Source organism: Phodopus roborovskii, unplaced genomic scaffold, assembly GCF_943737965.1.
Source record: "Phodopus roborovskii unplaced genomic scaffold, PHOROB, whole genome shotgun sequence".
Lineage (NCBI taxonomy): Eukaryota > Metazoa > Chordata > Mammalia > Rodentia > Cricetidae > Phodopus > Phodopus roborovskii.
This window is the reverse complement of record NW_026126442.1, coordinates 1,207,175-1,234,727: the sequence shown is the minus strand read 5'-3', so window position 1 is coordinate 1,234,727 and position 27,553 is coordinate 1,207,175. Positions and strand designations below refer to the sequence as shown.

The 27,553-nt window shown below is 39.2% G+C and overlaps 1 protein-coding gene across 4 annotated transcripts in view; it reads left to right on the top strand.

Annotated features, from left to right (window-relative positions):
- Rnf38 (ring finger protein 38) overlaps positions 1-27,553 on the top strand; it is a 105,533-nt gene that overhangs the window by 62,441 nt on the left and 15,539 nt on the right. Inside the window, exons 3-7 of one of the 4 annotated variants that reach the window (XM_051187694.1) lie at positions 12,434-12,481; positions 19,348-19,541; positions 22,194-22,407; positions 25,901-26,068; positions 27,081-27,251. In XM_051187694.1, coding sequence (XP_051043651.1) covers positions 12,434-12,481; positions 19,348-19,541; positions 22,194-22,407; positions 25,901-26,068; positions 27,081-27,251 — 795 coding nt within the window. Of the gene's footprint in view, positions 1-12,433; positions 12,584-19,347; positions 19,542-22,193; positions 22,408-25,900; positions 26,069-27,080; positions 27,252-27,553 lie in introns of all 4 variants that reach the window. The other 3 variants (XM_051187693.1, XM_051187692.1, XM_051187695.1) reach the window with 3 other exon arrangements.

Sequence of the window (27,553 nt, the reverse complement as noted above, 5' to 3'; positions counted from 1 at the left end):
CAGGTGTTTGTGTATTCAACATGCTAGATAAGAGTTTTTAAATAATGTAACAGCAGATCAATACCAAACCATTAGCTACAGTTAAAACCTTAAAGGTGGAGAAAACTAATGCTCCAATACAGAGAGAAAAACATGATGGCATAAAAAGGAGAAGAATTGTTAGAGTAAAACCCTTGAGAAAATGAGGCTAGACTTCCAATTGGAGTTGTGTGAATTTTCTCACTTGACTGTCAGGTGTTAAAATCTTTCGTAGTTCTTCATGCTGGATGCCTACCAAGGTTTTTAATGACTGCTGTTACTCCTTTGCATTAGAATGTGGGGCACCTGGGCTAATGTCAATCACATTTGAAGTATTTTCCTGTTTGATAGGCAGTGAATTGATAATCTTTTTTAGCCCATTATCACCATGGCAGGGAGCATGGCAGCATGTAGGCAGACATGGTGCTGACTACATTTTTAAAGTTAATTTATAAATTTATTAATTGAAAAATTAAGGCACTTAAATGCCTTGTATACTTCAAGAAGTTTTGTTGCCATTCACAATTTCCACCTGTCATGAAAATCAGTTGTTAAAGGGGGGAAGGGGAGCTTAGAGTTAGAATTCTCAAAATGCTCTTGCCACAACAACTTTTCTTTTAGATGCTGCATATGCAACTCTAAAAATGTTGTTAGTTCATTAGCATGTACTAGTTACATACATTCCAAGTGCCATGCCACATGGAGCTAGCTAGCTGATACCTTCTGGGCTGTGCAATTGTAGAAAATTCAGAAAGTTTTGTCTTTTTTGTTTGTTTGTTTGTTTAAAGCAGCTCTCCAACAGGGCTTTCTGCCATTGTGGAAAGACAGCAAGCAAAGCTTTAGCTCAACTGCTGTTAACAGCTACTCAGATATAGTTTCAGCCCCACCACATTAAAGTTGTTAGGTGTCCCTTATGAAAAGCAAGCCACTTATGTGTTTTTTATCAGTATCGGATTTGGGGGCTAAGAAGCTTTATGTAGTGTCGAATGCCTCTAATTGACTTTAATCCCAGCACTTGGGAGGTAGACAGGCAGATCTCTGATTTTTGAGGCCAGCATGGTCTTAGTGTGAGTTCTAGGACAGGGAGGACTACATGGTGAGAATCTGTCTCAAAAAAAAAAAAAAAAAAAAAAAAAAAAAAAAAGTGGAGGGGTAGGGAAGGAGAAAGGATTTAGAGAAGGTGCATCCACTGTATGCACCCAAAGGCTTGTTTGGGACTTACAACTTTCAATGTTGTCTCCAAACTGCTTTATAAAACTGGCAGAGAGAGAGAGGGGGAGTGGGGAGAGAGAGAGAGAGAGAGAGAGAGAGAGAGAGAGAGAGAGAGAGAGAGAGAGAGAGAGAGAGAGAGAGAGAAAGTAATTACATACATATGGGAGTGTAGACCTGCCCATTGAGGGGATACTTCACAGGGGCTAGAACTTTGATTCAGCAGTTGCTAAGCACCTGAAATTATGGGCCTTGGAGCACTTGTGTTCAGTCTGATACTGTTGACAAATGTACACAGTTACCATATGGTGTTATTAATCAGTAGAATGGATAAGGTCCCAAAAGATCCTGAAACATTTTGTTTGTATTACCTGGTCACTGAGACTCGGATGGAGAAAAGTTTAAGCGGGCTAAAGAAGTAGAGTCTGGGTTTGGTTGCTTTCCTTTCTCTGTCCTCTTTCCCATCCTCCTCCCCTACTCTAGGTTTTTAGACCGGATTTCAATATAATAGACTAGGTAGACCTCAACCTCTCAAAAGTCTTTTCTCAGCTTCCCCAGTGTGAGAGCCCACCACGCCCTGTTGGGTCTGGGTTTTCTGTTCATTGTTTTATAGTTTCACTTCGCCTTTTAAAATACGACCTTTTAAAGACTCATAATTTCTACCTGCTTAAAAAGTGCACCGCTTCCATAATTTATAATGGCATTCTGCGATCTTATTTTCTTGTGTTTATTGCGCCATTATAGGTTTTGTCTTCTCTGTTGGGTCTTGAATTTAATCATGAGCAAGCCGGCTTCAGTATTCGAGTTTACTTACTATCAGCAAAGTCAGAGAATCTCAGACTCGAGACTCGTCTTGAGGGGTCGAATAAGTTAGATACAAGCTTGCTTGTCCTGTTGTGAGACCCTTTGTCTACATCAGTAAAAACTCCTACTTCCTCGGTCATGTAAATACATACTATATTGTGAGGTTTACTGCTCCACTGCAGAGTTTTGGAGCTGCTGGCTGGAGCAGAAGCCGCCACTGCATTAAGCACTGCCTGCGCTGGAAGGCGCTGCTCCACCTCTCGACCTTCGGCGCTAACCCGGGCGTGCGGAGCGAGTGAGCTGGGCGGGGCTGCGCAGCGGTGCTGCGCAGCGGCTCTGTTGCCGGAACTGGCCCGAGTGGCCTGGTCGCGCGGCCCCGCCCCCGCGGGTGGAAACAAAGGGGGCTCGGCGTGGGGGAAGAGGCGGAGCTCCCTGGCGGTCCTGCGCTTGGCTGGCTAGGTTTGTGTGGGCGAGGGGAGGGGCCGGCGTTCGGGATCCAGAGGTGGGAGGCCCTTACGCTCCGCGGCCGGAGACCTAGCGCCTGGGTATCGCTTGCGCGCGCAGCGCAACTTATTGCGCTGGCACGGCCGGTGTGGGTCCGCGAGCGCTGAGGCGGGGTGCAGTGGGGCGGGCGGGGTGCAGTGGGGCGGGCGGGCCTCCGGAGGCCGGGGCGGTTAGGACGCTGGGCGGAAAGGATGGGGCCTCCGAGGCGCTAGTCGGCTCCTCCGGGGCTGGGCGTGGAGCCGTGGTTTCCTGGCGAGGCCCGTGTGATGGTGCCAGGAGGAAGGAAGCGCCGTGACAGCGCCTCAGTCGGAACCCAGGTTCCAGGGGCGAGGAGGCCCGGGGACGGCGGCCCTGGCGAGCTGGCCGCTGGCGGGGCGAGCGGTCACAATAGGAGGCGGCGGCCCGGCGCGGAGCGGCGGCCCGGCGCGGAGCGGCGGGAGCAGCTCCGCAGGGCGGAGCCTCCCCTCGCAGGTACTGGCCGCGGCGGCCGTTGGCTCCAGCGCGAGGGCGGTACTGGTCGCGGGAGGTTGGGGGCCGGCGGGCCGCGCTTGGCGGACGTTTCCCGGCAGCCCGGCGCTCTTTGTTCCCGCCGCGGCGGGGAGCCGGCCCGCCCCTGCCTGGCCTAGACGCAGGTGAAATGATGTCACCTGGGAGAACTCAGAACCCGGTCGGAGGGTCCCCTCTCGCGGCCTTCTGTCTCCGTGGGTTTCTGGACGGGCTCCGTTTTTGTTCTCAGTGGATGGAAGTTTTTCCTTTCAGGGCTGAAGAATGAGAGAGGTTGGTTTTTGAAACGGGAGCTTTTCGGGTTATTGAAGGCAGGCTAAAGAGAACTAAGTTATTTTCTTGTGTATGATCCGGCGTGAACACATCTCTTTTGTGTTGCAAAAATGTGTGCTATTCGCTAAAGTTGAACACGCTAGTTCTACCATACATAGAGTTGAATACTTAAATATAGTTAATGCTAGTATCGAATGAATTGCGATTTATTTTTTCATAAGCGGTGAACATTGACGTATATTTAGGCGCTCACAATACTTAGAATTCTTAAACTTTTGGTTCTGCCTGTTTTCGAATAGTGTTGTAGTAACTTAACACAGTTTCTTTCAATAGCAAACAGCTTTGTAACTAGACTTTGACACAGCTGGGCAGTGGTGGTGCACACCTTTAATCCCAGCACTCTGGAGGCAGAGACAGGTGGATCTCTGTGAGTTCAAAGCCGCCTGGTCCACAGAGCGAGTTGCAGGACAGCCCGAGCTATACAGAGAGACTCTATCTTGAAAAGAAAGGAAAAGAAAAGAAAAACAAAACAAAAAAGCAATCATCTTAGCCGGAATAAAGTAAAAGTTTGTTCATTTGGGAGACACTGCCTAATGGAGAAATCCAACTTATGAAAGAAAATCAAACACAAGATCAAAACGTGTCAGATCTGGTGCAGAAATGTGGACCACTTAAAAGATAACAATTTTGGGTGGTAATTCTCACTGAATTGTCCACTTGCTGTATAGAGTACCTTATGATTTATAAGTGTAATAATAGTATAATGTATTTTCCTTTTGAAAACGTGCTCATTCTAAGCCTATTCATTTAGGCATCTACTTTTAAGTTGATTCCTGTAATTTTCTGTGTGAATTACTCCTACAAGAACTGGAGGACTTAGAGGCTGCTTATTAGGTTCTGCCCCCAACAGGTCTTTTGGACTTCATGTCCTCTGTAGGCTTTGAAACAATTGTAGTTAAATACTCTGTTTTTTTTTCCACCAGTGGTGTCTTAAAAGGTAGTTTGTGTTGCTACACTTGTTAAAATTTATGCCCATCTTGATTTTCTAAAAATATTAAAAAAAATAATTGTATATAGACAACTCACCTTAGTTCTGTGCTTCTGCCTCGTGGGTCCGGGAAGTTGATAGGTGTGGGACTTGACAGCAAGCATCTTTACCTGCTGAGCCATTCCACTAGGCCTTATTCTAAACTGAGTTGGCAAATGTAAAAAATCTGGGTAGGTACAAAGACTTTACTGGAGAAGACTGTAGCAAAGCAGCACTTAAGGAAGTTTGCAGGCAACATAATGGAGGAAAATAAAGATGTATTGTCTCTCCCTTTGCTCTTAGCAAAGGGCTTTTAATTAACTTGTGTTAACATTGCCAGATTATCTGTGCTTATATTTTTGCTTAGGTTAAGAAAGGAATGTAGGTGAGAAATCCTTAAAGTAAAAATCTGGAAAATGGTTAAGTATTTGAGTGTTGTAGAAAGGCCATTGGTCACAATGTTTTTTGTTGCCTTGGTTTGGTAACACTGTTTTGTAATCCCTTTTACTGGGAAGACAGTTCTTGATTTGTTTTGATTGTTGCATGGTGTCTAGGTCTTCTTACAAATATTCTGTTTTCCAATGAGATGCATATATGAGTATGGTTTTAACTTGTAGTTTGCTTTATTCATAGCTTGCTTTCATCTTCTCTGTTGGGAACACAAGCATTGTAAGTGTTCATTTGCATTGTGTAGTTCTGGTTCTATTCCATCTGCCAGTAGATATTAAATACCTATTATGACATTGTTTAAAGAAAGTAAGTGAATTGTGTGTAGTAAATTAAAAGAGAAATTTAAACAGATGATGTACAGGGGTGGCAAACACAGTCTCATTTTCTCCCAGCTGATTTGTACATACTACTTAGTTGTATGTATCTCACTTCCCTCTTTATTGTTGTGCTGTGGAACTCTGGACTGGGGAAAGGAAAGGGAACAGTCTTCAGCTATTTTTTTTTTTTTTTTAAACCAACCTTGGTTTTGAATGTTTCCCAAAGACATAGATCCACTTAGTTTGTCTTAATTCAAGAATGTGAATAAGTTTTACTTAACACATAAATTTCATTGCTGAACAATAGTGATTACCCTCCCTGAAATAGATTATTACTAGTTTTAACTCAATTCCTTGTGGCTTTTCCAAAAAAAAAAAAAAAAAAACAAAAACAAACAAACAAACAAAAAACAACAACAACAACAAAAAAAAAACACACACGCACACACATAAATGTGCATTGGTATTCATCCTTAACTTCCATCTTGAGTCAGGGTTGTTTACACCCTTTCCATACACCAGGCTAACTGGCTGACGAGTTTCCTGAAGTATCTTGTCTCTGCTGCTCATTTTGCCACAGGAGCACTGGTATTACATGTCTGCCATTCTGCCAGGCTTTATGTGGGTTCTGGGGATTGAAACTCAAGTCCTTATGCTTATGAGATAAGCATATTACCCATTGGGCCATTTCCCTAGCACCCCAAGTGTTATTAGTTGTTCTAAACAGATTCATAATAATCTTGTGATGTAATTCAGAAAAGCTGATTTTATTAGTTTGGGATATTATTCTCTCAGTAGAGTGTGTCTTGTGATACACACGTCTAGGTAATAGTGACACAGTGCTAAACATAGTATATATGTTTTCTAAACTAACATTTATCTCATATTTATGATGTTCCACAGATTTAACCATATTCTTTGTTTTGTCTTAGTTCAACTTGTTTGTTGACAAGGTTGCCTACAGACCAGACTGGCCTCATTTACCGCGTAGTGGTGGTTTGCACTTCTGGGCCTTCAGAGCTGTGCAGTTATATGCCACCATACTGCAGTTGTGATGTGACAGTTCAGGGTTCCATAGTTTGACCCCCTCTCCTCACTCCACAGCACATATTTTAATTTCAGTAAATTTTGGTTTTGGCTACAGTTTATTACTACATATGTTTATTTCCAGGGAAGTTGGTAGAACTGGGGTGCTTTCTCTGAAGAGAGACCATCAGGGAAGAGAAAGCAGAGTGGAGAGGTGTAAGATAGTAGAAGGGAAGGCAAGCATAAAGCATACTTATACCTATAAGAAAAGCCATAAACCTAATTTCTACAATTAATATATATCAATGATCATGACAGAAAGATTTATTGAAAGGATTTCAGAAAATAAAAGTCACCAAGGAATAAAAAGTGATTAAGGAAAAAAAATTACCAATAGAAAAATATTGTGATTTTTTTTTTAAAATTAATTTTATTTATATGTATGTCTCATCTGTACCAGGATGCACAGGTGAATCCTAGGGACTGAACTTGCATTTCAAGCAACCTGATTTGTAAAAAAAAACACATTTTGTTCTACCTGGCTGGCTATTGTAGTGTATACATCCTTAATCCTAATTAATCCCTACTGAGGAGTCTGAGGCTGGGTGATTTTGAGTTTAAGGCCATCTCTGTTTTGAAAAAGGAAAAATGGGAGGGGGCCACAGAAGACTACCAAATCTCTGCTTTATTCATTTTTATGAAAACAGAAACCAAAAAACTGAATATAGTAGAAAGCTACCATTAGAAACAATTTAAAAAGGAATAATGTCTCCTTAAATCCTGGTGTTTTTTAGTACAATAGCTTACAACTGTGCTAATCTCCAAGACAAGGATTAAATTGTTGATTATTGATGTTGTAACTACCCAAACAGAAGGGTCCCATTAAACAGAAAGTATCATAAGCTACTAGTGCACTGATGCTTAGTAGGTATATGTAAACATTAGTCTTACTTCCCAGTTATACTCAGTGAATTAGTCATGTAGTTCCATGTAAGACAAACATTAGAAAACAAGAAGTTGTGAGGTTGCAGATTTACTCCCCTCTCCTGGGTGGTTCTGTGGCAGATAGAAGCTGCATTCTGAGCATTAGGCTCCAGTTACCAAATATCAGTAATGCTCAACCAAATATCAGTAATGCTCAACATTAGCAGGCTAGAGACCAACAGAATCCTATCAGTTTAGGACTGTGGTACAACCTTAGGGTTACCCAAGGAAAAAATCAGTGAAATTATGCCTAAAACTGTTTTTACAAAGTAACAAGTTGATTTTTTTTAAAGATTGATTGATTGATTGATTTTTCAAGACAGGATTTCTCTGAGTACTTAGTGTCTGTCCTGGAACTCAACTCTGTAGGCTAGGCTGGCCTCAAACTCACAAAGATCCTGCCTTTGCCTCCCAGGTGCTGAGATTAAAGGTGTGCACTATCACCATGTGCCTTTTAAAGTTAAACTACAAGATAATGAATTAATAGATTCTAAGGTTTAAGGTCCTATTTCATCTTTCTGGAGTGCATGGTTTTAATCAATTCAGTTAAACCTGCTGTACGTTTATAAAGTTCAGAGACCTGTGATAGTGTGATAAACATCATTACCAAAAGAACTTTGGGAGAAAATGGTTTATTTCTTTAGCTTATATGTAGCTTATAGCCCATCATGAAGGGAAATTAGGACAGGAACCAGGAGGCAGGAACTGAAGTAGAGGATATGGAAAAACACTGCTTACTATCTTGTCCAGCATGCTTTCTATTGCAGTCCTGGACCTCCTGCCCAGGGATGGTACTGCTTGTTTATAGAGAGCAGGACCCTTCTACATCAGTCATTAATCAAGAAAATGCTTTACCTAAGCCTTTAAAAATGTATATATTTGTTGTATTTATTAGAGGTAGAATCTCACTGTGCAGCTCTTACTAGCCTGGAACCCAATATATAGAGCATGCTGGTCTTAAACACAGATCTTTCTGCTGTATTAAAGGTGTGTACCACCATGCCCACCCTATTGGCCTATTTTATGGTACATTTTCTCTATTGAGGTTCCCTCTCCTAGATGAGACTCTGGCTTGTGTCAAGTTGACAAAAATTAGTCAGTACAGGACCCAGTTTCATTTAATTGTTACATTGTTTGAATAAAAATATGCCTGGATTGGGGAGGGAGCACTGAGAATCAAATGTAAGGTCCTATGCAAGCTAGCCAAGTGCCCTACCACTGAACAATATCCTAACCCTATAAAATGTCTTAGTTTATGCTTTCATAGGGAAAGTTTGAGTTTTGTATGCTTTCTTTTAGTTGTGTACACTAACTATGTTAGCTTTCTGTTGTGTCTATCACACTACCTGGAATTATAGTTTCAAAGTCTATTATCTTAAAATTAACTTGTATCAAGGGCAGGCATGGTGTCACAGGATTTTAATCCCAGAATTTGGGAGGCAGCAACAGACAGGTGTCTTGAGTTCAAGGCTAGCAAGGTCTACTCATGAGTTCTAGGACAGTCAGAGCTACATAGTAAGACCGTGCCTTGAAAAAAATCAGCCAAACAAGAACCTTGTATGAGACGTCCTGGTATGCATTAACTATTGTGTCTTCTGCTCCTTATCTTACCTGGCTGGAGCTCAAATGGATAGAATGTAGTATTCCCCATCTACTCATTATCAGCTGATAATGCTCCAGTACCTAGGCTTGCTGTCCTCAGTTCCCTGCTCTATGGCTCCCTTCTCTCTCCTCACCGTGCTGCAGTTTAGTTTGAAAGGCTAAAGGATGACTCAGTTCTGCTTTTAGAATTTCCTCTGATTAAGTCAGGTCCTCTTATGATGATCTCCCTCCTGGTTAACTTAAAACCCACCGTTGGAATCTTGATTACCCTGAAAAGCTTCCCACTTTGTGCCCCTCCCCCAAATCAGTGGAATCTGCTCTCTCAAGTGGAATGGTGAGAACTAGAGTGGTGAGAATTTACAGTGATATTTTATATAGGAAGTTAGCTTATTGTATGTATACAAATAAAATGTTTCTGTGAACTAATGTAAGGGTCGGTGCTGGTTTTGATCAAGCCCAGCAGTGGTTTTATTGTAGACACTATAGGACTTAGTTTCTGACAGAAGGAAACTGATTGTAAATGAAAGCTATTATTAAGACCACAGGAGCCTCAGGTGTCAGATTTTTGTTTGTTTGTACTTATGATGAAAATTTTTAAAAATATTTTATTTTTTATGTGCATTGGTGTTTTGCTTGCATCTGTGTCTGTGTGAGGGTGTTAGATTCTCTGGTAACTACATTTACAGACAATAAGCTGCTGTGAGGGTGCTAGAAATTGAACCAGTGTTCTATAAGTGCAACCAGTACTCTTAACTTCTGAGTCATCTCTCTCTCCATCCCCTGGTGATGGAAATCTTAAAATCTCCAAAGGATCAAAGAGTAAAGCTGACTCTGATTTCTATTTTATCAGCCAGGTACTTGTACTTGTGATTTGTAAAACTGGGCATAATTGTTGACAGTAAATGACTAATTAAAACACACTGCAGTTAAGCGTACTGTTTGCTCTTGCAGAGAACTTGAGTCCAATTCCTAGTACCCACATGGCAGCTCACAACTTTATGTAATTCCAGTTTACAGTATCCACTGCCCTCTTCTAGCCTCCAGGGTTACCTGGCGTGTATGTGTGATGTGAGATAATGCTCTTGTACACTGTAAAGAGTTTTTGCTCATATTGGTTTTATAAAACTCTGTCCAGTAGCAAGTATAGGTGGGGCTGCCAGACTAGGAGAATTCTGGGAAGAGGAAGTCTAGCTCAGACGGTAGAGCATGAGACTCTTAATCTTGGTTGTGGGTTCATGCCCCTCATTGGGTACCAAATGAAGGCAGGTTAAAGGAATGACAGATACTTATTTGTGGAGCACTCACACAATGATGGTAAACAATCACCCTGGTTTCTGCACCTGGAGGCGCAGGGTCTGCAGTCCAGGATGCTGAGACCACAAACCAAGAGAGAGCCTCAGTGAGCTCTTCCTTACAAGGGGTCATGTCCATACACCAAAGCCATACCCTAAGGTGTTACCTTAAGTCTTGATGGAACAAGATGCCACTACATACGTGGTGCACAGACACAACATCCACAAATGTTTCTTTTAAAAAGGGGGAAAACACTACAAAGTTTACTTACTGTGGAAATAAAAAGCCTAGGAGAATTAATTACAGGTAGTGTAAAGATCTGGTAGAAGACACAGCTCATTTGGGGAGAGTTTGATTGTGAAGTTCCTTATTGAATGACAAGAATGGCAAATACACCTCTAATCTGCTTTAAATTAGTTTTGTTGTTGTTTTGAGGAAGGGGCTTACTGTGTTAAACTGGTCTAGAATTTGTTAACAGCCGTATCTCAGCCTCTAGAGTGCTATGACTATAGGCATAAGCTACTCGGAAGGCTGAACTTTTTTCTTTCGCTATGCTGGGAATCAAATCTATCTTTTATTTTTAGATCAGTTATGTTCTAGTATTTGTTTGCTTTATAGCATTTGAATATCATTGTAGCTGGCAACTTGCCTTTGTCAATGCCTTTTTTTTTTTTTTTTTTTTTTACATTTATTATCTATTGGTGGTGGTCTGGTGGTGCACATTCAAACCATGACACTTGGAGGTCAGAAGACAAACTTAATTAAAAAAATCTTTATAGCTTAGTTCCTTAGCATGCATACGTGGTGTGTGTTTGTGTGTGTGTGTGTGTGTGTGTCTGTCTGTCTTAGTTTTTGGAAGACAAAATATTCCCTTTATTTAGCAATACATACTCCTAAAGGTGAAGAACATTAACACATTGTGTTTTCAATACACAGATAAACTATAGTTTATATCCAAAGCGTTTTGTGTAGTAAACAAGTACTTTTTTAACTTCTGGGTAGTGAGTGGTAGTGGTAGTGGGCCTTTGGCAGTATTATTGTTCTTATCACTAATATGGTTATGTATCAGGTTTTTAACGCAACAACAAGAAGTTATAGATGGTCTAGAGATGACCATAGCACGTTTTATAGTATTCAGTGTCATGATGTCTATGCTTTCCTATCTGGCATTTTGTAGTCCACCATACTGAAAATTGTCAGTTTCCTCGATACACTGCGCTCTGCCAGTTAAGCAGGTCATAGTGTCTGCTGTTATCAAAATACTTGCTATACAATGATTTACTTGTTTCTTTTTCTTTCTTCCCCACTTTTCCTTCTTTTATAGCATACACTTCTTGAAGGTAGGAGAACATGCCTTTCTTGTTGTTTAGTGCCTGTCACCAAGGAGACTCAAACTAACGCTGTTGGAATGAGGCAGTGACTGTAAAAGTCAGACAGTGCTGAGCACATGATTTTTAGTGTGAGGACAATCAAGTCCTTAAACTTGGAGTTCCCAAAGAGAATTTCATTACCACAACTCAGTGGAAGAGTGACGGTCATGCTTCTAAAATGCTACAGATTAAGTATTTAAGCCACAGTCTAGCATTTTTAAGCAGCAGTTGTACTTTCAGGCTTATCAGTTTGTCTTTGGTTCCTTAACAAAGCCACTAGTTTTCCCACTGTTCCTGTTGTTTGAGGGCCTGTCTCCCTCCCTCCCTCCCTCCCTCCCTCCCTCCCTCTCTCTCTCCCTCCCTCCTTTCTTTTCCCTCCTCCCTCCTCCCCCCCTTTTTTTTTTTTAAAGTCTTGAGAACTGGAACTTGATTTCTAGCCCAGGCTGGCTTAAAACTTGGGATGTTCTTGCCTCCTTGGCTTCCCTAGTACTGAATGAACATAACTAAAGTTTGAATACAGTGGAGATGCTATCCCCAGTTAAACATAAGGTTACTGTATGTTATATGTTATACATATACAGCTGAGAGTATATAAAGTTTACCATAAATATTGTCAAATCTTATCTTTGTCACCATGGTTACTTGTTAGTCTATAAAGTTGTAAAAACACTTAGGGAAGAACAATAAAGTCTAGGCAGACATTCATCACTAAGGTGATTATACCTCAGGTATTTTTACCATGTAACCTGACCATTAGGGTCTTAGAGTTAATACCAATGAAAGAGATTATCAATAGAAATGTGAGGAACAAGGACTTAAATTCCTGAGCTGCAATGTTTTTACCTCAAATCTTTTTTGTGTAGGAAGCTCCATTGCTAGAGGCAGTCTCTGCCTCCTGTATGTTGATGTTTAAATTTACTCCCCTCCCCCCAATCTTTCTGCTGACAGAATTGTCAAATACCACAAAACCCAGACTGTCCTTCTTAGGCTTGATTCTCCTTATTGGTATGGCTAGCCATGAACTATCCTTTTCTTCTCCCTCTTTTTCCCAGATATCTCCCGGGGCCAATTCAGCACCTCTGCCTGGCCATCCTAACAAGGTGATTTGTGAAAGGGTGAGACTTCAGAGCCTGTTTCCTCTTCTCCCAAGTGATCAGAACACTACCGTTCAAGAGGATGCTCACTTCAAAGCTTTCTTCCAGGTTCTTATATGTTTACCCTTTCCCTACACAGGGCTGAAAGTCACACAGTCTAGTTTGTTTCTAGGAAGGCTTAACCAGACATCTCGGTAGCCTCTTAGTTTCTGTTGTATATGGGAATAGATGCTCATCTTAGAGGATGTCTTCAGTATAACTTTCAGACATCTTTTCTGAAAATGCCTTCTCTTGAGCTACTGTTCATTATTTGACCACTTAATATTTTATTTTTTTAAGAAAATCTTTTTTGTCTTAATCATTTGTCCTAATCAGTTTCTGTAGGAAAATAGAAGATACTAAAATATGTAAGGTTTAAGAAAGGAAAAAAATGAAAGCATGTGTTTTAAGCCATTACTACTTAATAGCTTAGTGCCCAGAATTTTATAGGGATACATATTTCTGAGCGGGTACATAGGTATTTGCTTTCTGTACCTCTTGATGTTAAAAATTTTAATGTAAGATGAAAACCAGTACATACTAATTGGATTCATGAGATTACTTCAGTCTGCTCATATAAATCACTGGCTTCTGAATTTTAACTCTATATTCGTAGAGACTCAAGCTTTAATAACAGAAACCAATATTACTGTAACTACAGAATAAGTCACATCTACAGAATGCTTTTGAATGGTTGGTAGGTGTGTGTGTGTGTGTGTGTGTGTAAATCCATAAATCCTGTTCAAAGTACTGACATAGTTGATGACCAAAACTAAATGTTTTTAATAGAAACACTGTTTTGTTTTGTTTTGTTTTTTAAATACAAGTGACAGGTTGGCACCTAGAACTGATGTTAAAGGAATACATTAAGTTTGGCATGTGTTATTTCTGTTAGTAGCTGTAGGTAATCCAGGGCACATCGGTCTGGCATTCCTTTTAGAGTTTGTTCTGGATTCTCCGTTATGTGTGTATTGTGTTATGTTTTTAAACTCTCAGAATAAACTAGGCATCTTGTTCTACGTAAGGAAATAGGCTTTTAAAAAGTTCACCAAGGTGCACAGTCTAATTATTGATAGAACAAAGAATTTATCTGATTCTTGTCGTGCTGTGTCTTCTATATCATACTATCTTTAAATATCTACATGCATTTCTATAAACACATTTTGAAAGTGTTTAACATATAACTGTTTGAGGAGGCCTAGTTGTGAATTGAATGGTATATTGACTACCATTTTAGTTACAGGATTATCTGTACACAGAAGTTCAGTATTATTAGTAGCTGACCGATACTTAAGAAATTTAAAGCCAGACTTGGTAGCAAGTGTCTGTAATCCTAGCACTCTTCAGGTTGATGGAGGTGGATTTCATCTATGTATATTGTTTGGTCTACATATCGTTTGATCTATATTGTTCCAGGACAGCCAAGACTACATCGATAGACCCTGTCTCAAAAAACAAATAAACCAAACCCAAAGGAAGGAAGGAAAGAAAGGGAAAGATTTAAGGCTGGGCAATGTCTCACATGCGTTTAATCCCAGTTTGGGAGGTAGAAACAGTTGGAGAGCAGCCTGATTTACATAGTGAGTTTCAGGCCAACCAAAAAGGGGGAAAAAAAAAAACCTAATGATACACTTAACTGCTGCCAATAGTAAATAATAATTTTTCATTTTCTGTGTTCTCCATATTCCCTTGAAGGTTTAGGGTATTAATAGTATTAACTTTAAACCTAATAATTACAAATGTAGTAGATTAAACCCAGGTTTTAAAAATAAAACAATAAAATTTGAGCCAACTGTGCTTAGTGGGTGTATGTTTTTTTAAGTTGGCAACTGAATCTAGAGCTTTATCCATGATAATTATATCCTATAAACTCTAAGTAGTCATATGTTATACCCTCTAACTAATCATATTACTTCCTCTGACACTCTGGTACACTCTCTAATCCCCGAAGTTTATTGAAAATTAAAAAGCATTGTAACTTTGCTTATCATGCTTATTTAGTCTTTCTCTACCTTCAGAGCAAAGCCATCACTGTATTTTCTCCAAGGGAAGACCAGAGGTTTCTCTGCTACATTACTGCCTTGTAGGTTTTCTGGGTGAGAAAGTAGATTGATGTTAGGAAGGTCTGAGGAGATACTGATAGATTAGCTAATTCTCATGTCAAAATGAGTGTCATTTGTTAGTTCCAACTATCCTCCCCTAAAAAACCTGGCTGGCTGCAGACATTACTCAACATTCTTAGTGGTTAAGAGCACTTCCTGTTCTTATGAGCACTGGAGTTTGGATCCAATACCCACTGAAGACAGCATACAGATCCTTGTAACTCCATAAGGGACTTGAACCCACACCTCAATAAATATAAATAAGTAAATGTAAAATCTGGTTACTACATGAGAAGGAAATCCTCAGCGAGTCATTCCCTTACCATGTTCTCTTTTTCCTTTGGCTCTTCTTAGATAACTGCTTTGTGACTTTTTTTTTAAACTTAAATTTTTTTTCTTTTGATTCTTTGGGAATTTCACATCATGCACTGAAATCCCACTCATTTCCCAGTCCTTTCATGTCTTCCCTCCACCCTTGTAGCCTCCCCCCAACAAAAGAAAATTACACTGCTCTGTCTTTCCTGCCTCTCCATTATATTGGGAGCTACTGTGTGTCATGCACTATACCTTTTTGTTCAAACAGCTTTCCTTGCAGATGTTCCTTGCAGGAATTGTTGGTCTTGTTCTGGTGCAGCATCAGTATTGGATAGACCCTCACCAGAACTTTTCTCAGATGTCCTGCTGTTGCAGGATAGCCTGTGGCTATGGTTCTGCAGGACCAGTCCCTTCATGCCCTCCAGCAGGTCATAAATAATGTGGTAGATGCTGGGGTGGGCCAATTCAAAGCCCTGTATGTGGGCCTGGGTGGTAGCTGAGTTGGTCAGTTCGGCTTCCTTCAGGACCACCTTCTTTCTAAAAAAACTTTTTTTTTTTTTTTTTTTTTTTTTTTTTAGATTTTATTTGCACGTGTACAAGTGTGTGTCTATATGCACACATGAGTATGAGTATGTACACGGCCTCTGGAACTATGACAGGGTTGTGAGCCATCTACCTAGGTAATGGTAGTCAAACTCTGGAAGAACATTTTGTGCTCTCAAGTGCTAAGCCTCTCCAGCCCTGCCTTCCTTTTTGTTGTTGTTATCTTTGTTTTGTTTTGTAGTGTTGTTGTTTGGTTGGTGGGTGGGTTATAGTTTGTTAAAATTTTAAGACAAGGACTTGATATATTGTTCAGACTAGCCTTGAATTTGTGTTCCTCTTGCCTCTGCTGCCAGACTCAACCGTTATCTTTTTTCTTTCTCTTCTCTTTCTCTCAAAGCCCCTCTCTGTTTCCTAGTAGAATTTCCCATTTTCCAAGAACTCCCTTGTAGCCTTCTTTAGGTGAAAAAATAATTATTTTTATTTTCAGGCATGTGGTTGGATATATATATGGTTCATTATATTAAAACAATTTAGCAGAGGGAGCATTACTTTGAATCCTTACTCTTGTTTCTAACAGTTATCACTAGCCTAGAGACAAGGAGGCTAGGTTGGCAGGGGTCTCTGCCTTCCGGGCACTGGAGTTCCACACATGTGTACCATATTTGCCCTCATAAAGTAGTTCTGGGGTTCAAACCCAAGTGCTAAGGCTTATAAGCAAACACTTTAGTGACTGGGCTGTCTCCTTAGCCTATCACCAGTGTTAATAAACAAAAAGCTTTTGTTATTTATAACACTTTGCCAATTTTGTCATTCTTGTTTTCTTTGTGTTGATGCAGAGGTCAACTCTAGTCTTCTAGTGTCTTGCACCTTGTCTTGACTTAGGGTCTCAGTAGCCTGGAACTCAGCACAGTAGGTTACATGGCTAGCCAGTGAACTACAGGGACCTTCCTGTTTCTACGTCCATCCCCAGTGCTAGGATCAGCCTTGTTTTTTATGTGGATTTTGTGGATAGAGCTGTTTAACCTACTGAACCATCCCCCCAACCTGCTTGTTGTTTGTTTCCTTTGCTTGTTTTATAGTACACCTTTTAGTTGCAAACAAAACAAAGCAAACAGAATTTTTGTGCATTGTTCACTTTTTGTAATTATGTATTACCTGGTTGAGAACTAGGGCTATATAATGAAATCTTTTTTCATTCAAGAGTATCAGAGCTATACATCAAAATACAACCTGTCAGGTAAAAGAATAATTTAATACACCATCTGTAAATAAGGGATAGTTATCCTCACCAAGAAAAACATATTGTAAGTATATCTGATCATAGTTTGACTTAAGCTTGTACAGCATTAAATGAGATAATCTGTAGAAGTTATTTTACAAACTGTTTTGTGATCTGAATAGAAAATTTACTACTTTCCCAGGCTTATGTTTTCATCCATCTCAAAATGTAAAACAAAAAATCTATAAGTAAATAAGTTACCCTTTACTGGCAAATTGCTTTTCTGTTACTGTATTACTTTTCTGCAGCTCTCACATTTATGTAAGGTAGATAAAATTCAGTGAGTTTGTTATCCCTGGGGTATGTTCAACTGACTTTTTTTTTTTTTTTTAAGGGAAAACCAGAAACCTCATATTTTGTTAAAGATAAGACTTGTAGAGAAAGTCTGGCAGTTTGAAGAAGAATTAAGAGACTTTTAGATCATGCTATGCTTGATTTAAGATGAAGTTCTGAGTAAAACTAGAAGAAACCTAAGTTTCTTTTCTTAACGCATCAAAAAAATACCAGCTAGGTCAGGTGGGAACCCTGACTTTAGCTCCCAGTGAGGCTAAATCCATTGTGGTAGTGAGAGCATGGAGCAGCAGGGTGCCCGAATTCAGAAGAGTCTCCCTTTTTTTGGTTCAGTCTAAGACCCAAGCCCATGGAACGGGGCCACCATAGTTAGGATGTTACCTCGGATGTGCTCACAGGCTTGATTCCATAGTCCTTCTCTACCCCCCAGCATTCAATTTGTTTCTTCCTTGGAGTGAAATCTTTGGGGTTCTTAATTTGTATCAATGTTCTGTACAGTAGAGACAGTAACATTTAAATTATTGATGTCCGGTACATTGAAAAGTTAGCCCACTGTTACAGTAAAGAATTCTCTGAGAATTCCAAACAAAATTTTCTTCAAAAAGACAGTCCCTCCTATATTAATTCAGTGTTTTGTGGAGTGTGGTTCTAGCAGCACCAAGTATCACTGGGAATCATATATCAGAAATAGCAATTCTTGCTGGGTAGGTGGGGCACACCTTTTTAATCCCAGCACGCAGGAGATAGAGGCAAGTGATTCTCTGAGTTCAAGCCAGCCTGGGTTACTTAGACACTATCCTCAAAAACAAAAACAACTGTACTGGAGTACCACATAAACTGGGCCTGTAATTCCAGCACTCAGGATAAGGAGGCAGGAGGACTAGAAAGAAGTTCAAAGTCATTCTTAGCTATAGAGCAAATTGAAGGCCTACCTGGGCTACTTGGCAGTAATCTTGCTTTTGTGCATGTTTAAAGTTTGGGAGCTCTCAGAATATAAAAACTGGCTCTCTTATTAAAATAAAATTAAAACAAGAATATTTAAATAATATCATTAAGAGAATATAGGTTAGGTGATATACCTGCTAAATAATTTGGAAAGGTCAAATGTAACCTTTTAGCTTTTTTTTCCCCCTTCTAAAGTGACAGGGTCTTATGTAACATAAGCTAGCCTTGAACTCACTATGTAACCAAGGGTGGCTTCAGGTTATCATCTTCTGGCCTTCATCTCCCAAGTACTGAAATTACACTGTAGACCCAGCTCCATTTATTAATTTGCTTTGTCCCTAAAATCAGTTGGTTTCTTATCTCTTTCAGAATATGACATTGTTGGGGCTAGAAAGGTGGCTAGCTAAAAGCACTTGTTGTGCTTGCAGAGGACTTGGGTATAGTTCCTAGCCATCCACATGACTGCTAATCATTTGTAACTCTAGTTCCAAAGGACCTGCTGTCCTCTTCTGGTCTCCACAGGCATTAAATGCACATGGTGCATAGACACTCAGGCATAACACCCATACACATAAAGATAACCCCTTTAAAAAGTTAATATTATAGTATGTATCCCTGTATATTTTTCTAATGTTTGATATATTTGTGTTCGCCACAAATAAAACTTTGTAAGCCAACCAAAAGTACTCTAATGCCTAATAATTAGAACTTTGAAGTGTAGATTAAAAAAAAGAAAAGAAACAGTTCTTCCAAAAAACATAGCCCTGTCAGATTTCAGCTAATTTGGAATTTTGTCAGTTTTGGTGAGACTTAATTGGGAGATGTATTGGCTGGGGAATCCTGAAGTTAGTTAATTTGAACATTGAGGATACTCCCAAAAGTGCTGTGACATTCTAAAAAGAGTCATTGACTTTAATCCATGTAACTGTCACAGAAGAAGTAACTGTAACACCCCCTCCCCCCAAAAATGGTAGAGATGGGTGATTTAGTGTTGAATTTGGGGCCTACTCAAGAGGAGGAGGGGGAGGGGTTTTCCCTAAGCATACTTGACTATCACTACCTAAAGGATAATGGCATGTCTCAGATTAGGACTTCTAGAAAGTCAGGTACTATATAAAAGTCAGCTGCTCTGTTCTAGCTTTATTATCTAACACGTTGGTTTTTGAAACATTTCAACCCTTTTCTCTTTGACCCTGCCCTTACATTTCTTATTTAGGATTTTTAATTTGGATTGATAGTGCAATGTATATCCTTTATTTTTTTCATGGCAAATGTATTTTTAGATACATATTGCATGTGCAGCAAAATGAAATTCTTACCTTGTTTTAATTCAGCAGTTGTTTTTGTTGCATTGGCAGAGTGAAGATAGTCCAAGTCCTAAGAGACAGCGCCTCTCTCATTCAGTCTTTGATTATACATCAGCATCACCAGCTCCCTCACCACCAATGCGACCATGGGAGATGACATCAAATAGGCAGCCCCCTTCAGTTCGACCAAACCAACATCATTTCTCAGGGGAACGATGCAATACACCTGCACGCAACAGAAGAAGGTTAGTTGATTACTGTTCAATTCTTTACTTTCCTCCCACTGGTAGATTTGTGGATATTTTTTAGTCTCAGAAAGCAGAGTTTTGTATACATTTTATAAGCATATCAGTATATGCACATGGGTATATGCATGCATAAAATTATTAAAAGTTGTTTAGGTGCTTATCTTAGGTTATAAAGAGTTTACTAAGCTCTTCATTATAAGTGAAGAGACTGAAAGACAGGAAAGCGGTCCAAAGTTATTCTATGCCATTATTTATACATTCAGCTATCTTATGATTTAGAAGTGATTATGAAGCTAGACTGCAGCTTAAAGGTAAATTATTTACCCAGTACCACAAAGTCCTGCATTCAGTACTCCCCAGCATACAACACACCCTTCTTATGGGCTAGTCTAAAATTCAGATAACTGAAAAAATGTGCTATAAGAGTACATTAGAGCATAGAGATGAGCTACTTCTGCCCTTCTGGTGTTCTCATATCATAAAAGCTGTTTTTTTTTGTTTGGATTTTTTGTTGTTTTTTTACAAAACAGATGTGATGTTAGGATGAAATTCAGTTCACCTTTTCAGTAGAGCTTGGTCCTTGCCTTTCTTTCCTTCTCAGAGGAGTTAATTTCTTCCTCAGCTCCTTGCTTGTTAGTTGCCAGAGATCACTTTTTTATTCCAAGGAAATCAGTGTCTCATTTGGGTTGAGGTACCTGTTTCCATGTACACGATAACAATAATTAGAGGAATAAATAAGTTAGGAAAGAGTTGTGAACTAAGTGGTTTTTGCCCCTACACAGAGAGCTCATCAGGTATTGAAGCTTTAACCTTCATTATGGTTGTCTTTGGAGATGAGACTTCTGAAGAGGTTGTTGAGGTTGACTGAAGTCATAAGGATGGGGCCCTTGTTTAATAGAGTTCATATTCTTAGAAGTGGAGATGTCAGAGAACTCACCCTACCATATACAGACATGATGATAAGGTACAGTGTAAGCTAGGAACAGAGCTCTCATCAGAACACCAGATCAGTTACACCTTGGTCAGAGACTGCTAGCCCTAGAACTTTGATATAATAAAGTCTGGTTTGAGACATCCAGGTTATGATAATTTGTTACAGCATTCTGAGAAGATTAAGTAGATTTTCAAACCACCAGTGGCATCCCAAATCAGCCAAAATAAATCCATGTTAGAGTTATGTTTAGACACTTAACACCTTTTAAATATCCCGTAGTATATGTTAGGCAATTACATGGAAATACTTAAGTAAAGTGATGACTGGATGGATACCATGCAAATTATAGCTATTAAATAAAAGCATGAGGAAATAGGATTGTCTATAAGCAGTATAGCTTAAATACCTGGCTCTCTCTCTCTCTATATATATATATATATGTATGTGTGTGTGTGTGTATTCTTTTCCTATTTTATAGTATACTATTTGTTGTGCATTCAGAATGTGGAAACAAACGTACAGTCAAAAGGCTAACATGTACCAACTCCTTGGTTAAAACTGGCCTCTCAAAAATTGCCCACACACACACACACACTGCCATACCATGCCTCGTCTTCCTTCCAAGGGAGTAAATTGGTAGTTTAATGGATCCTCTGTTCATTGTAGTGTGTGTGTGTGTGTGTGTGTGTGTGTGTGTGTGTGTGTGTGTGTGTGTATCTTTTGTTGGTTTGGTTTTTTTTTTTTTTTCTTCTTCTTCTCTAGACAGGGATTTTATGTGTAACCCTGGCTGCATGGAACTTGCTCTGTAAACCAGGCTGGCCTTCAACTCAGAGATCCAACCTGCCTCTCCCTCTCCAGTACTGGGATTAAAGGTGTGTACCACCACTGCCTAGCAATCTATATATATTCTTGAAACAATACAGTCTGGTATTTTGTTTTCATTTAGATGTATTCTTCTTTGACTTTGTTAAGCATCCTGTGTTTTTTGTTGGTGGAAACATTTTTACTGTGGTATAATTTTACATTAAAGTATGACAGTTTATCCACCTATAGTTATGTCCAGGTCATTTTTACTATAAAGAGTACTGTTAGGAACCTTTGCACATACATCACATTTAAAGGTACAGAAGTTGCACTAGATAAAAACCTAAGATAGGAAATGGATGGCAGGGTGTGTTTGCAGATGAGATAGTAACTAGCTTTTGTTTCTAAATTTGCAAACACTTAACATCCATAAAACAATACAATAAATCACAACCCAGCAAGTACATGATAAACAACTAAGTAAATAGATGAGAAAAAAGTGCTTACTTGGGATGCCAAGATAGCTCATAGCATAAGAGTGCTTGTTGCCAAGTCTGATAATGTGAGTTTGATCCCCAGGACCCACATAGTAAAAGGGAAACATGAACTCCCAATAAAAATGAGGAATGGTAACTTTTCTTTATGGAATAATTAATAAGTGTAGAAATGAGGGTAATAGGCAATACCTATGAGTAACATAGTGATCCCTGTAGAACCGTGCATGTTAAAATTTACATGAATTTTATATTTAAATTGGTTGGCTTTTAAAATTGATGGAGAACCATGGCAATTATTAATTACCTCAATTTACCTTAGCATATATTATTTATAGGTAACAGATAATACAGAAGAAGCCTTATTAGTAAACATTACAATAATGATCTTCTTTTTTGGCATTTACCCTATTATAGTCCTCCTGTTAGGCGTCAGCGAGGAAGAAGAGATCGTCTGTCTCGACATAATTCCATTAGTCAAGATGAAAATTATCACCATCTCCCTTATGCACAGCAGCAAGCAATAGAGGAACCTCGAGCCTTCCACCCTCCGAATGTATCTCCCCGTCTGTTACATCCAGCTGCTCATCCACCCCAGCAGAATGCAGTCATGGTTGACATACATGATCAGGTACAATAACAGAAAGCCAGTTTAATGGGATTCACTGATTTTTGTCATAGGTTTCTTTAATTTCTAAAATGTAGCTAAGTTTCCCATTCCCTTTAATAAAAGAAATTTAACCAGATGTTGTAGCACTTTTGATTCCAGCACTCACCAGCAAATCTCTGTGTTTGAGGCCAACTGGGGCTATAGTAGACCTTGTCCCTAAAAACAAACAAACAAACAAACAAGTGGAAAAAAATAATTTAAAATTCTACACAGGTTAAAAACTCAAAAAATTAATATGAAAGAAGAATCAGTCTTTAACTGCATCAAAGAATTGTTTAAAGAAAATTATAAAATTGTTGAGGAATATAAAGAAAATTGCAAAAGATAAACATTTGGCTTGAAAGATCCAGTTTTGTTAAACTTGTTCCAAATACAATTACAGTAGATTTTCAGTATAATATGAAAAGTTGATTCTAATTTCTATGCCACTATTTTTTTTAATCTCTAATAATTGATAGCAAACTGTTGCTAGTTGTTTTTGTAAAGCGCCCCCCCCCCTTTTCTGTCTCTTTGAGATAAGGTTTCACTATGTGGGCCAGGCTAGCCTAACTCAGAGATTCCCTGCCTCCCAGGTGCTGGGATTAAAGATGTGTGCCTCCACCACAGGCTTGTTTTTGTGCTGTTTTCTTCTTCCTCAGCCCCACATGTCTGTCCATTGCATAGTTACTTTTTTCAGTCCAAGGCAGTCCACAGATATAAAGTACTTTCTGCCTTGTCTTTTAAGAAAAAAAAAAAAAACTGATGGACTTACCCCTTGGCATAGAGCTTCAAGCAAATGGTTCTTTGGGGAAAAAAAAAAAAATGTATTAATTTCTGTTGTGTGGGTGTTTTGTCTGCCTGTATGTCTGTATACTGTGTGCATTTCTAGTGCCCATGGAGGCAAGAGAAAGGTGTCAGGTCCTCTGGAACTGAAGTCACAGAGGCTGTGAGCCACCTTGTGGGTGCTGGGAATCAAACCCGGCTTCTCTGCAATTGCTCTTAACCACCAAGCCATCTCTACAGCCCCTGAAAATGATTTTTAGTTGGCTGAGTAGAAACAGGTAAAGGCACATGAAGCTAAGCCTGACCATCTAAGTTCAATCTCTGGAGACCACATGGTACAAGGAGAGAACCAATCCCAGCAAGTTGTCCTCTGACTTCAGAATGTACCTTAGCATGTGTGTTTTCAAAGATAGACACTTATAAATGTAATAATAATAATAATAAGGATAATGTAGTAATAATAATAATAAGGATAAGGAGATGGCTCAGTAGATACTGGGCCTGTTCCACAAATTTGAGGAATGGAATTAAGATGCATATAAAAAACCAGAGTGGAGACTGCCTGTGGTCTCAGGTGGGGATAACAGATTGCTGGGACAAGCTAGCTAGCCCAAGTTGAATCAGTAAGCTCCAGGTCACCAAACATGGCTGTGACAAAGTAGAAGGTGGGCCATGAGCAAATAGTAGAGGCTATGGAAAAGAAAGTCTAAACGGTTAGTAACCTATGCCAAAAAATGTTTAACCTCTCTAGTTAGAGAAATGCAAATTTAAACCAAGCTTGCTATTCCATTTTTCATTCGAATTTGCAAGCATGTTAGTATTACCAATCTGAGGAGAGATAGGAGGAATTGGGTCCTTTACTGTTGGAGTGTGATTACTTCATACAGCCTTTTCAGGTGATTAGATGATAACTTTAAAATTTTGAGCATGGAGCTGGAGAGATGGCAGAGGAGTTGAGTGCTTTCTGCTCTTACAGAGGACTTGAATTTGTTTAGCACCTAATTTGGGATGGTTTGAAACTGCCTAGAACTCCATTTGCAGGAGTTTCCCAGTATGATTTGAAATAAGTAATATTACTGCTAATATAAAACATGATTTTTTTTTATAGTTGTGTTTGTATTGGCAAAAGAGTAATGACTGTTTGAGTACCTACATTAATCATGATAACTATTAACAAACAAGTATGCTTGAAATATGTGGTTAACTTCAAAAAAAAAAAAAAAAAGGGAAGGCATAGATGGCTACAATATTCGGTAGACAGGGGAAGTTTGGCATTTCTTGTGTTTATGGTGGGTGCTGATAATTGAATCCAGGGATTTGAGCAACCACACTTACACTAAGCTCTGTATCCCCAAGCCAAATTTAATTTTTTAATACCACCTCTGTTTTACCTGTTGCAACTAAATAACAATCTTTTTATATTGGATATTAACAAACACACATTCTTTGGTCTAGAGAGAGGGAGGGTTCAACAGCTAAGAGCATTGACTGTTAATGGAGAGGAAGGACTCAGGTTCAATTCTAGCATCCAAATTGCCAGCTCACAGCCATGTGTGACTCCAATTTCAGGGGATCTGTTGCCGCCATCTGGCTTCAGTGGGCACTTCACTTGCATGGTCCACAGACATATGTGCAGGCAAGAAACACCCATATACATTATTAAAAAACAGAATAATCTTTTCAAAAATCACAAGCTTTAATTTTTCTAAAAGGTTTGTTTTTCAGATTTTTGCTCTACAGGGTAACTTGAAAGACTTAACATAGCAGTCAGTTGGGTTTATTTATTTATTTATTTATTTAAGATTTATCTATTTTAGACATGAATATTTTCCTTAAATATATGTACATACACCACATGCATGCTTGGTGCCTGTGGATGTCCGAAGAGAGTGTTGGTTCCCTTCAGAGTAAAGAATGGTCATGAGCTGCCATGTGGGTGCTAGACACTGAATCGGAGTCCTCTGCAAGAGTAACAAGTTCTCTTAACCACTGAGCCATATCCAGCCCCCTTTTCAGTCTTTTTGTCAAAGGGTTTAGCTCTAGTTCTGTGAGGATAATGCATTATCTTCATAAATTATTTTTCCTATACAACATTCTGTTTGAAGCTACTAGAGGAAGCAAGGTAAGGCGTCACAAACCTATAATTCCAGCACTAGGGAGGTGAAAGCAGGGAGGGGAGCAGGAGTTCAAGGCCAAGTTGGCAGCATAGTGAGAGGTTAACTTGGACTACATAAGTCTCAAAAAAGAAAAAAATGAGCAAGTACATTGTGAAAATCTATATAGCAGATAGGGGAATCAGTAAATGTTTGGGCAGGGTCTCATTTGACCCAAGCTTTCTTTTAATGTATCCTGTGTAGTAAAAGATGACCTTGAATTTCTCATCTTCTTGTCTCTGCCCCCCCAATGCCAAAATTACATGTTTGAGCCATATGCCTACTTTATGTGGTGCTGGAGTCAAACCCAGGAACTCATCTGACAATTACCCAACCAACTGTCTTTTCAGGCCCTAAATGTTAATTTTTGAGACAAGGTTTCTCTTTGTAACAGTCCTAGTGGTCCTTGAACTCACTGAGATCCACCTGTCTCTGCCTCCCAAGAGCTGAAATTAAAGGCCCACTTTTTTTTTTTGGACAAATGTTACTTTTTAAAATAGGTAACATTTTCTCAAAAGTTCTACTTTCTTTGCCAAAAGCTCCATCAAGGAACAGTTCCTGTCTCCTACACGGTAACCACTGTGGCACCACATGGGATTCCACTCTGCACAGGCCAGCACATCCCTGCTTGCAGTACACAACAAGTCCCAGGATGCTCTGTGGTCTTCAGTGGACAACACCTCCCTGTCTGTAGTGTGCCTCCTCCAGTAAGTCTGTTTCTTTATTCTCACTTGATCTTACTATTTAAAATAGCATGCAAACTGGGTTTTGTTTATGACTTAAAGTTCATCAGCCCTCCTTTTAACAGATAGATTTAAGAACTGTCTTTGTAGCTTCACTTCCAAGTAAAAAGTTTAATTTTACGGTCATGAAAAATCTCAGCACAATTATAATTGACCATTAAGCAAAGTTATCTTTAAGTTATGATACATTCTATTTACAGTGATAAAAATGTATTCATTTGTGTCTTAAATCCTGTTTCTTCCTATATATATAAACAGTGTAATTAGACCTTAATAAAGATTGGCTTTAGGCTTAATGATATAATATTCAACACTTAGCACTGGGGCTTCAGTGGGTACTCTGAGTGCTAGTCTTGTTTTTTACCACGAGAAACCTGTTAATGAAAATGTGATTGTCCTCAATTTCTATAAATTTGATCATAGAGACAATGAGATTCAGACTACCAATTTTTCCCTCTAAAGCCTTATATTTGATCTTGTAATATTCTGACCCACAGTTCAACTTCCTTACAAAACATGAAGGTGGCTGAGATCCAGAGGATCTCTGACTGTCTTCAAAGGAAAGCAATTGGAAATTATGAGTATAAGTTTAATCCTCTGGTCTACCTGTGAGGTTAAAGTGCACATATAGGTGCCAATGACAGTTTAGTAATTCAGTGACCCAAGCTGGTCTCTCAGAAGAGGGTGAAGCATTGTGCTGTATGGCCAGCTGACATCATGAGAAGATTGTGAGGAAGAGGTTCTTTGCCTGCATAGTGCCCCCTCACCTTAATTTCATTAGTTTAAAAATATTTTTACATGATTTGGAAGAGTTATAAAGTACACACTTCACTGTTTGCCAGTATTCTAGTACTTAATATAAGTTAGACATTTTTGTATGAGTTTGGGGAGGTGTGTCAGTTTGACTCATATTTCTGTTAAGAACATTGTATATTTTGGCATTTTTAACCAAAAAGCCATGATCTTTCCCTTACAGATGCTTCAGGCATGTTCGGTTCAGCACTTGCCAGTACCGTATGCTGCGTTCCCACCCCTGATTTCCAGTGACCCATTTCTTATACATCCGCCTCACCTTTCTCCGCATCATCCTCCTCACTTGCCTCCACCTGGCCAATTTGTCCCTTTCCAGACACAGCAGTCACGATCGGTAGGTACTTATTTCTATTCATATTTATAGCTTTCTCGGAATGTTTAGGTTAGGGTGATTAGTAAATGTAAGTAATTGCCATGTAAGCACTATAACTTTGATACTCTTACAGCTCTTAACTTAGATATGTAAATGAGCTTAAAGTTACTTTAGAGTTAGCTTTTTTTCTTAGTTTAGCATTACCTAAGTGAATTTTTATTCCTTCATGTCTGTGGACTTTCAGGCAGGTAAAAGCAAATAAAATTTCCTACCTAATTGATACTAGTTTTTTTTTTCCCATTTTATGTATTCTAATAATTTTT